This window comes from Paralichthys olivaceus, chromosome 8, assembly GCF_024713975.1.
Source record: "Paralichthys olivaceus isolate ysfri-2021 chromosome 8, ASM2471397v2, whole genome shotgun sequence".
NCBI classification, from domain to species: domain Eukaryota; kingdom Metazoa; phylum Chordata; class Actinopteri; order Pleuronectiformes; family Paralichthyidae; genus Paralichthys; species Paralichthys olivaceus.
In genome coordinates, this window is record NC_091100.1 from 14590951 (window position 1) to 14602770 (window position 11820).

The 11820-nt window shown below is 39.9% G+C and overlaps 1 protein-coding gene across 3 annotated transcripts; it reads left to right on the plus strand.

Annotated features, from left to right (window-relative positions):
* Positions 1-670: 670 nt before the first annotated feature.
* On the plus strand, positions 671-11754 carry suz12b (SUZ12 polycomb repressive complex 2 subunit b). Of its 3 annotated transcripts, none has more exons than XM_020084448.2 (17): positions 671-985; positions 1233-1377; positions 1910-1956; positions 2061-2125; positions 2254-2322; positions 2553-2602; positions 2852-2937; positions 3023-3254; positions 3515-3620; positions 3712-3817; positions 3921-4098; positions 5478-5566; positions 5887-6030; positions 6996-7153; positions 8609-8807; positions 9423-9502; positions 9811-11754. In XM_020084448.2, the coding sequence occupies exons 1-17, from the start codon at positions 971-973 to the stop codon at positions 10121-10123; spliced, it is 2082 nt and encodes a 693-aa protein (XP_019940007.1). In that variant the 5' UTR covers positions 671-970; the 3' UTR covers positions 10124-11754. The 3 variants fall into 3 exon arrangements, with proteins under 3 accessions (XP_019940007.1, XP_019940009.1, XP_069386463.1); XM_020084450.2 differs by having other exon boundaries at positions 5481-5566; XM_069530362.1 differs by lacking the exon at positions 2061-2125 and having other exon boundaries at positions 696-985.
* The last annotated feature ends 66 nt before the right edge of the window (positions 11755-11820 follow it).

Here is an 11820-nt window from a genome sequence, read left to right on the forward strand (position 1 = left end):
GATTTTTTTTACATTGATAGTCAGCAATGCAAGGCACCAGTTTAAGAAATTGCAGTAAGGTAACAAACAATGCAGTTTAATAGCTGAATAGATTGAATAAAGTAAAAATATGATATCAAGAATAAGAGAAAAATATATGGTAATAATAATGGCTATTATTATTATTATTATATGATTAATTTGTACAGCATGTTTCTGAACAAAGTCACAAAATGCTTCACAAGAGGATATAACAGCAAAAAAATTCGATAAAAATTCAAATTAAAAATGTGTTATATTATATGAATATATAAAGTCTAAAGATAACACAATCACTGACTGTTTTCTGCAGTGAAAGAGACAAAATCCATGAACTCACTGGGTCACAGAGAGAGGATAACACATACTTCTCAGCTCTTTGCTGTGTGTTGCACCTTCATTTATGAGTGATCGCATACATATAAAGGCCCATCCTCATCAGATGGACTGTGATGAAGATAGGAATCGCGTGGATTGTGTTCACAGTACGAGTGTGGCTGTGAAAAACAGCTTTATCTGCAGACTCCTCTCGATGTGAACACTGACAAACTCGATTTCCCGCAAAATCGCAGAAAGCGAGAGCGGGTTGTGTGTCATCTCCGGAGCGCAGCGGCCAATCACAGCGCGGCATTCTCTAAGCGCGTCTCCCATTGGTCGACAACAGACTGCTGCTCTGTTGTTCAGTACAAATTGAAGGAAACCACTTCGACAATAAATTACAGATAAAGAATCCACAAATTAATCCAAAAAGAATCAAAGCCCCTCTGACACCAGGCGGTGTCTGGGACAGCTGAATGCGTGGGGGCCTCAGGCGCACGGAGGTTCGTTTTCGGGTAAACCATGCTAGCTGTGCTAGCTAACTGAGCAGCATCTCGTCGCCTCCTTCATCTTCATGGGTTTGTGCTGTTGAGTCTGCCAGGCTTGTGCTGGAGGCAGCGAGGCTAACAAATTAATGCCATCAGCCAGGGTGGGTTTCCTTTATTCACGTCCAATGTTTACTACATGTCATTGCAGAGGTTTTACCATCCTTTGTTAAATTTAACGAATTGATACGATGCTTAAATACCAGGATAGCTAGCATGTTAGCATTGTGCTTTTAGCTGAGCGAGCTAGCCCCACAGCTAACGCGAGTGTTTGCTAAGCTAACTTGTTGTGTAGCCACCGGTTGTTGTGTTGTAGTGACTGTGTGTGACCGTGTTCTGTCTCACATGCAGAGCTCAGGTCATATTATGAGTGGGGCGAGTTGCAAAGCTAACGGCGCCGTGTATCCTGCCTCATCAGCGATGATGAATTCTGTGAAGAAGCCGAAGATGGAGCAGATTCAGGCCGACCGTGAGCTCTTCCTACAGGCCTTTGAAAGTGAGAGTTCACCCCAGTACTTTGTAGCGTAACTTTTCTGCTTCGGTAACGTTAGACGAGCTTCTCTGCGCCCTCACTGAGCATTTAGACACACACTTAACTTTACTATCACTTATTTTGTTTTCAATGTCTGGTTTTGGTTGACAGGCCTCCACAGTCAAACTGGCTCTCCAGTTTCTGTTATAACGAAAGCTCTATCACGGTCACTGTGTTATTATAGACACGATCAGACTGAAGGACTCAATAAAGGGACAAACACTGTGAATTAAATGCTTATATTGTCAGATTTGGTTGTTTTGCCACCTGTTAACACGCCTTGTGTTGTCATGTGCTTGGAATAATTTGGCTTCATTTTGCATATGAAATAATGGAGTTGTCATCATGTTCATTTCTTGTAATAGTATTCATGTGTTAATTCATGTGCGCTCCTCATCTTTTCCTCACCTGAGAAATTGCAATAGGAGAGATTTGGATGGACGGATGTGTTTTTGTGTTTAAATTTAATGACCTAACATCTGTTTTCTATTTTCAGAACCCACACAGATATACAGATTTCTCCGCACAAGGAACTTGATTGCAGTAAGTCATATATTCAAAGATCTATTCTCCATGTCAATTTAGCAACCAACCTCCTCACTTTAAAGTATTGATTCAATCATTTTTTTCCCCCCCACCCCTTTTAGCCAATATTTTTGCACAGGACGCTCACCTTCATGTCTCACAGAAACGGTCGAACAAATGCCAAGAGGTATTTGTTTTTAGTTGACCTACACGGATAGGAATCATTGTGTTCCGTTTAAGTTCGACCAACCAAGTTTTGAATTATTGACTCATTTGGATACCTTGGTGCAATTATTTTCTAATCCTCCCACCCAGGAAAACATTCAAAGTGGATGATATGCTGCAGATAGTGGAGAAGATGAAGGGAGAGCAGGATTCTCCAAGGTAACAGATCTGCAAAAGAAGATGTTATGCCCTTTTTTTGCTGGATAGCTTTTGGAGTAAAAATACCAGAGAAACTATGAAATGATTTATTTCTTTTAAAATGGATGCTCAGTAATAAAACTTCAATGTTTAAATTACAAGTGCTGGTTAGAGGTTTTTCATTCAACCATTGATTATAACAGTTCAATACAGCCCAACTTCACCTGTGCATTTTCTTTTGGTTCTTTTAGCTTGTCTTCACATTTACAGTTAACCTTCACTGGGTTCTTCCATAAGGATGGTAAGCAGCGTTAAGTCCTCATTAGGAGCTTGTGTTAAGTAGATTTTTGAAAAGGGAAACTAATGCATAGAAAATCAGCTGACATTATTTTATGGTCATATCCTGGCGGTCATCATCAGGCATTACTGCAATAACCAGTTATTGAAAGTAATCACTTGCATGCTAAACATTTGTGTAGGGACAGGCATTTCTTTCCTCAGCAGCAATGTTGACAAAATGATTGATGCTCAGCTCTTCCTTCCAACACAGAAAAGCCATCTCAGGTTTCAGAAAATGAACAGAATTCTGTGTCCTTAGAGGTGCTACTTGTCAAAGTCTGCCATAAAAAACGCAAGGTATAGTAAAATATCATTCACCCAGTCTAGTAGAAATCCATTTATTGGCCGTTACTTACTTCTGGTTATGTTTGTGTTCCTTCAGGATGTCAGCTGTCCAATAAAACAAGTGCCTACAGGTAAAAAGCAGGTGCCTTTGAATCCTGACAGTAACCAAACCAAGCCTGGCTCCTACCCATCCTTACTGGTCTCCAGCAACGAGTTTGAGCCCAGCAACAGCCACATGGTGAAGTCCTATTCGCTCCTGTTCAGGGTGTCGCGCACAGGGAGGAGGGAGACTAATGGTCTGGTCAATGGAGAAGCCAACGAAAACATTGGTATGAAGTCCACATCAAAGTCTTTAGTGTTTTTGTCTCTGACAAAGTAGATTTTGAATTGGTTGGAGCATATGGGACGCACCAGGAGAGAGGCGATAAGGGAGCAGAATTTGGCCTCTAAACACTGTTGGTTTGCTGGTCTTTCTCTGGGAGCATCAGCTAAAAGAATATGTTAAATGTCTCTGATTTGGTGGCTGGTAGAATAATGTTTTGTTTACTGTATTTTTACCACACTTAATATTCTTGTTTTCTGTGCGCAGATGTAACAGATACTCCTAGTAGAAAGAAGAGAACTTCATCTCATAGAGAAGATGGAGAAACCACAGAGACATATGTTGCACAGATGACTGTCTTTGATAAGAATAGGTAAGGTTTTGTGATTTAAATTCAGGTAGTTTTTTTTTGCTGTTCCTTTGACTATATCTCTGATTTATATGCTCTGGTTTGTCCTCTGCAGGAGATTGCAGCTGCTGGATGGAGAGTATGAGGTGTCGATGCAAGGGATGGAGGACAGCCCTGTGAGCAAAAAGCAGGCCACATGGGAAACCATTCTTGATGGGAAGGTAAGACGAATGTGTCTGTAAGGAATTTGTGACCTAATTTGTTACATCCTGATTTTTCTTAACCTCCTTTCACTGACCGTTCCACTGTATTACTGTCCCACAGAGACTGCCACCATTTGAGACATTTTCTCAGGGACCCACATTGCAGTTCACACTGCGTTGGACAGGCGATGCCAGTGGAAAGTCCACTGCCCCTGTTGCAAAACCCCTCGCTACTCGCAACTCGGACAGCTCCACGCCCATGGAGACCAGGACCAGCAATCACCGAGCTGCCCTCATGAGTAAGTTAAGGCAACACCAAAGAATATTCTTTGTTTTAAAGACAAGTTTATTGAGAAATAGGGAGTTATTTGGGGGATTTCTATCAGTTATCGTGAGAGGAAGCATCCGCTTTTCCTTTTAGTTTCTAAATTAAGTTTATGAGCAGGAGGAAGAAAACATGATGATTAAGATGATGGTTAATGTGGGACGGCATAAAATGTTTACCATTCCACTTTCTGCTTTATTAAATGTACAGTTTAAAGTGAACACTAAACAAAAGAAACAAAGATTTAGGTAATGCCAGATTTGAGGTATGCTGACTGGCTCATGCATTTTTTTTTTTTTTGCCCACTGATATTTGTGTGGGGCAGTCTATTTGTGACTGAATGTGAAAATGTACTCTGAGTCATAACTGAGTTACCTTCAGGCATGTGATCCACTTCATAAACGTGCTGGCAACTTCCCTTATAAATGTCTTACAAAAGCCTCTATTCCTCTCTTTTGTAGATGTTTCACAGGAAATCCTACAACTAGTTTTATTATTATGTATGAATTTCCAGGAAAATGGCCACATACAGCATGTACCCCAACATCTTATTTTCAACTCTATCCAGGCTGTGTGAAATGGCCACCAAAATTCTATATGTCTAATAAAGTCGAGCTTTTGTTCAGCTCTCATGATGCATGATGGTCATTAATGAACCCTTTTCACCATTTAACCACAAAACAAGATTTAAAATTCATCACTGATGTGAGAGCTGTAAACACTTTTACTCTTGTCATCGTTATATTGAAGCATAAAATAGCACTTCAGCAGTAGTGTTATTGTGGTTTAGGTTTTTATGCTTCTCTTAAAGAGACTGATCAATATACAGATATACTGTACGAGTCATTCACAGACATATTGGTATTAACATGTATGTTTGCTGATTGTAAAACTTTTATTTAAAAAAAGTAAAAAACAAAAAAAACGTGCATTGGTTTGCTTTCTCTCCCGACAAAAATTCGTTTTTTCTTTCAGGTTGAATTTCTCTTTATTTATAATAAAATGTATGGTAAATCTCTACAATATCAAGGCTCAATTAAAAAAAACAAACATCTTTGATAACATCTTTGTAACAACTCTTAGAATTGCCCTGACTAATATTGACAGATGTGAGAAATATAGTTGGTTTGAATTGAAAACGCAATCATTGCAGCCCCATTTCTGATTCTTCTGTTATGTGTGAACCGACTTTGTGGAACATTTACATATAATCTGTACATGACCTGCAGTCTGTTTAAAGGCAAAAAAACCACAGTGCAATACAATTTCATGAATGTTGACTGCATTAAATCCAAAGAATTCTTTGTTTTTTTGTGACTCCATTGATTAACTTCTCTCATCTGTTTCCATCAGCAGTGAAAGAGTCAGTCAGCACAGACATTCAGACGAGGAAAGAGCAGGTCCAGTGTGATCCACGGCAGAAGCTACGTATATTTTATCAGGTACACCACACAATAGTGAGGAATACATGCTGGGATTGGGACACTGGTTTACAACAAGCCTTTGGTGAGGTGGCTGTGTTTTTTTAACGTTTGGAGTTACTGTCACAGAAAATGTTTACTGCTTTTACATTTTTTTCATTAGGACTTTGATATAGTAAATTAATCATAGCTTACATTATGAACAGTTTGGACCCTGTCAGGGTTTAGTTACCAAATAGTGACAGTAACTTGAATACTGTGTAGCACTGTCAGAATCACCCATTCATTCACATAGACTGTAGGTTATTTCACAGTTACTAATGTGATCTTTTCTCGCTCAGTTCCTGTACAACAACAACACTCGGCAGCAGACCGAGGCGAGAGACGATCTTCACTGTCCCTGGTGTACGCTCAACTGCAGCAAACTCTACAGCCTGCTCAAACACCTCAAACTCTCCCACTCCCGCTTCATCTTCAGCTACGTGGTAAGGGACGCAGTGTGTGTGTGTACCTATATTTTCGTAGCAGAACTCGGGGGAACTCGCGTTGGGAATTTTTTCATGAAACTTCACAATTACATTAATTTTGTAGTGAAGTGGTGCCTTTTGATATTTTGAGGGATATGCTCTATGTTATAATAACTCGTGTTGCATGTTCTACTTTTGGTTTGAGGAAAATTATTATTGGCATTTGACTCTGTATTGGATTTGATTATGTATTACTATTATTATGACTCCATTCAGGACTGGAATTAAATGTATGACCATGGCTTGACAAGTTAATTGTGAGTTTTGTGTGAAAATAGCAATTGACGCAAGAATGTCACAACAAACCTAACAAATGAATGGCAATATGTTTAAAGAGTTTGTAATAAATGCCGTAGTAGAAGGCGGTAAATAATATAATTTCATTCTAACTTTAGATACAAATTGAAATGCTTACACTGCCGGCTCACGATTTAAAAGTCAGCTGAGTGAGCCCCTTTCCAAACTCGTGTTGCTTGGGGAAAAAAGATTTTGAATTCATGTCAGGCCTTTTGGGCAGAACTGCAGTGTGGTCATATTTTGTTGCACAATGCAAAGAGAAAAGGTTGAAGAGTTCAACCTTTTTATGGGATGCAGCTAAAATAATCTGTCAAACAGAAAAGGGCAAGTTATGTTTTAGGTCTTGGAAAATGTGTCTTTTCCCTCCTATTTTTCAATGCACAGCCAGTTCCTACTCATTCTCTATTAATCTCCTTCCCTCCCTCGCCCTCTGACAGCATCCAGGCAGCGCCTCTTACTCCTCTGTCTGAACAGACACTAAATTCAAAGCATGTCATCACTTTGCCTTTGAGAAATCTCACATTTAACATTGACATTCAGTGCCAGGTTGAGCAGAAGCAGGCCCTCTGTGTTTTTGCTGAATAAAATTTCCTGTAAGATTTAATTGATCTTTTTTCCCTCCGCAGCCTGACCCCAAAGGAGCAAGGATAGACGTGTCTATCAATGAGTGCTATGACGGCTCATATGTTGGCAACCCTCAGGACATCCACAGCCAGCCAGGCTTTGCTTTCAGCCGCAACGGCCCAGTCAAGAGGACTGCTGTCACTCACATACTGGTCTGCAGGTAAACATGGTTCCTTTGACAACAGCAGTGTTCATGTTCAGAGATACTGCCTGTCACAAAATGTAATTAACTTATTATCAGTAAACTTTAATAGGCTTGTGTGGTGATGAATTGTTAATCAGCTGAATTAACTTTCAAGGAGTGTTCATGAGCCATGAGCTGGATTAAACAGCAGTTTGAGGCATTTGACAAGAGGGTGACCCCAAATAGATTGGCTCTTTTCAGCCGGTAGGTTTCTTACGGTGCGTTAATTAGAAATAAGTGCAGTCTGATTAATAACCTAGACTGTGGTGGCCTCATTTATCCTGCCAGTTTCATAATTATTTACACTTCTCATTATAACAATATTCTACACTCATCTACATCTGATACCCCCAATCCCATCATTTACTGCCATGGATTCAATCTAATTATGTCTAAAACACTGTTTTCACCAACAAAATCCTTTTGCCTACTCTGATGCTTGTCTTTATGAAAGATTCTCATCGGTGGGAATGATCTCCAATTCTCAACTGCTGGAGCCGTATATAACCAACCCGACACGTAGGAGCAGTGTGCTCACAGTACAACAGACTTTCAGGTGCATCCTGTCCCCAAAACACAAAATTGGCCAGAGGGTACATATGTTTGTATTGAATAGTAATTGCTAAATGTTTCCACCACAGTGTGTCCTTAATCAGAGTCAGTGAAGACCTTGTGTCAAACTGAAGCTCATTATAGAGACTACATTAAGTGATTAAGTGAAACCTTTCATCTCATCATCCAAGAGGCTTCTTCAGTTCAGTTCGACAGGTCGTGTTAGTAAAGAACAGATTCATATCTCGTGGCCCTGAGTTATTTGTTCCACTCCCAAGTGTTGTTATGTTGTGGCCACGTTATATATATTTTTCCCATATGTCACCAGGGGGCTCTGCAACAGCTGTAACTGTGTTTCTTTTAGTCTGAACAATGTTTGCACTCCTCGTATTTTTTAATATAACAGTTTGCTTCTCGTTTGTGAAATATGCGCCTCTGCTGCCAGTACACTTGTCCATGTTGGTGATTGATCATATGCTGTAAACACCTCCCCTTTCATATGCACGCTCTCGTATCTGGTGTAGGAAAGCCTGGGTTGACTTAAGGAGTTGATAACCATTTGACTCCTTAATCTGACTGTGTATGTTAGGTTAATTCAAGCCAGACTATGGAAATATATCCGGGGTATGTTGAGCTGGCTTCGTAGTACAGGCCACAGGGGCTGCCTCACTGAATGTTCTGTCACCATAGGTTCTCAGGCTGGTTCTAGGGCTGGTGAGCAGGCCTGTATGTGAGGATTGTATGTGAGGATTATAGGTTGATGGAGTGTAGAGCAGTCGTATGTATTATCTATTAAAAAAAAAGAGAATATAAACATTTGAATTCCAGTGTAGTGTGTGTGTGTTAATATGCAGGATTTGGTTTTCTCCCTTCCTCTAGGCCCAAGAGGACCAAACCAAGTCTGTCAGAGTTCCTGGAGTCCGAGGACGGAGAGTTAGAGCAGCAGAGGACCTACGTCAGCGGACACAACCGCCTCTACTTCCACAGTGACAGCTGCATGCCCCTGCGGCCCCAGGAGATGGATGTGGACAGCGAGGACGAGAGAGATCCAGAGTGGCTCAGAGAGAAGACTGCCACGGTGAGAAGCCATTACTTAAATCATTGTGGCTGGTTTCAGTGTTTAATAAAAAAGAAATAAGCCCTCACACTTCTATAAAGTTGCCAAAGAGGAAATCTCTCATGTTATTCCCTATTGATGCAGCAGCTGTTGATGTAGTTACTAAAGAGACTAGTAGTGATATCTAACATGGGAATGGTGGATTGAATTTTGAATGACCAGTCCGTGATAAATAAGACAGATAGAAGACTAAAAATTATTGTGTGCAACAGGTTCTAAAGATCCGACATTCATATAAAATAAAGCTTTGTTGTCTTGATTTAAATATCGAATTCCCATGGCAAAATAGAGTCAAAGCATTTGGGTGACTCCTGTTCCTCAGAAATAAATAACTTCAGATGCTTGAAGCAAAAACTGTTGCCAACTCCGACCTCTACCTCAGTTTTCTCCTACACCCTTACACAACATTTTTGTTTGTATTGATTTTCTGAACCTGCCAACAAGTTTCTATCACTTTTATTTTCACCATCAGGACAAACAGAAAATGCTTCTTTAGTTTTGTGTTGCTTTACAGGCCGAGTTCATATTTTATCAAGCAGATAAATGTTAAATATAAATGTCTTTTTGTTCCCACAGCAACTGGATGAGTTCACGGATGTGAATGAAGGAGAGAAGGAGGTGATGAAGCTGTGGAACCTTCATGTCATGAAGCACGGGTATGTTGTGTCGTAGTCATAGACATCACTGCATCCTCATACTGTTTTATATTTAAGCAAAATAATGATTGTGTATATTTATGGTGAGAGAATTTGTTGAACTTGTACCAATAAAGTGCCCTAATTTTTGGTCATTAGAGTAATTTTTCGAAATATGCATTATTTGTCTTACACTGTACATAGCTGTAGTACCTTTTTTCCCCAAAACAAGAACATTTGAAATTTACACAAAATTAATGAAGTCAAATAAAGAATATTTGTTCTTCTTGTTGTTTCTAATCTCCTCTGTCCTCTTCTTTTCCCTGCAGTTTCATAGCAGACAACCAGATGAATCAGGCCATCATGTTCTTCGTGGACATCCGCGGCGCTCACATCATCCGCCGCAACCTCTGCCGCAACTTCCTCCTGCATCTAGTCAGTATGCATGACTTCAACCTGGTGAGCACCGCCACTATCGACCGTGCCATGGCCCATCTGCGGCAGATGCAGGAAGACCTGCCGGACGTAGAGGAGGAGCAGACGGACCTGAGTCTGGTATCAGCAGGAGCCTGCAATGGTAATGCCATCACCTCCAGTGGGGGGAAGCAAGGCAAGAGGACAAAAAGCGCGCTAACGGACTGATGCAGGCTGGATGGATTGAACAATGATTGTCATGTTTTTTTTTTTTGTTTGTTTTTTTTTTCTTCTTCAATGAACATTACCAACCCTATGGTGCTTAGATAGGTGGGCGACTGGTCGGCGGAGGATCTGACCTAAAGCAGACCAGTATACAAGGTAAACAAGTTTTTGGAACTTGAACTGAACCAAATATGAACAATATGAAAGTGAATCACCCACCGCTACACAAGCAGGAGTGTGAGGACTGGATGTTGCAAGTTAAACCTACTTAATATGCATTTTGTAGGAGCCACTGAAGTTTCTGTGTTTGGATGAGAGAGAACAAACTGAGAATCCTCTGACACGTAAGACGGCCTTTGGTGTGTCCGTGTTGTTGACAACTGTATCATGACAACAGTTAAAACTGTACTGGTAACATTGTCTCGATTATTGTACACATACACAATAACCTTGTTGAAAACGTATCCTTTTAGCTGATTATTTTAGCACTTGGTGTTTGTATTTAGAAAGCTTACATTGAAATTGTCTTTTATTTCCTTTTTTTTTCTTTTTTCTTTTTTTTTTTTTTTTTTAAATCATGCTGCGCCAAATGTTGAATGCAGCGTTTCCACTGTCACGAGTGGAGAACAGTTAGTGGATTTGATTTCACTGTTGTGAATGACTTTTAATTTGAAAGGATATACAGTTGAAGAGAACATAACGGTAACTTGGCTTGATTTCTAGAGTATATAAAGTCTGTAAAGCTCGTGTTAGGACCCCCAGATGCATTGTGGGTTTTGCTGGTAGGTTGCCATGACAATAGTGTTATACCCGTGAGCTTGGATCCTGGACAACAGAATAAAGATTTTGGGTCCAGGCTAAACTCCTACTTTATAACCCCGAAGCCTTTTTGGCCTGCGTTGATTATAGCTCAAGGAAAGCCAGGGAAATTAACTTTTCTAAAGTTTTCTTTTTTCCTAAGACTTACTGAAACAACCAGCAGCACATCACCACATGTATGGTGAAGCGTGCATAGCACTGAAGGTATAAAAGTCAACAGTTTTCTGATGAAATCCACACCTGTAGTTTCTTTTCAGAATTGAGGTTTTTAAACTTGGGTTCACAGAATCAGTAGCTGATTGACAGACGTGTATTCATGATATCCCATCAAATGTTCAGCTGTGTCCTGTTCTGAGTCCAATAATTCACACATTGCCGTTTCTTCTCTCAAAGCAATATGCTGTTTTATTTGGATGATTGGTCTTCAGGTCCACATCACTTGTCTGTTAGTTCCAGTTGATGCCAAAGGGGAATATTTTCACCAGTCTTAGTTCTGTGTATTTTTTTAGGGTCTTTTCCTTTTGTTCATTCCAAAACCAGTTTTTTCAAAAGAAGGCAGCAGTTGTGTCTTGTAGTGTGCACATAAACAGGCCATCATCATGCATCATTATACTCATCAGATTTCCCTCGTTGACAACCAAATCAACAATATTTCTTTTTCCTCCCTCTAATATTAGTAGAGGGTTTCTGTGATCATCAGGAAAAGGGAGACATATTCACCATTATTATCAAAACAACCTGTTTAAAAATTGTGAACTGTACACTCTGGCTAAAGGGGTTTTTATATTTAAAGAAATAAAATACATTTGACCTTATTTGTGATCGATTTTTGGATATTAGCCATCATTACAATCTTTCTGTCCTGTCTCCTCCTCTAACTT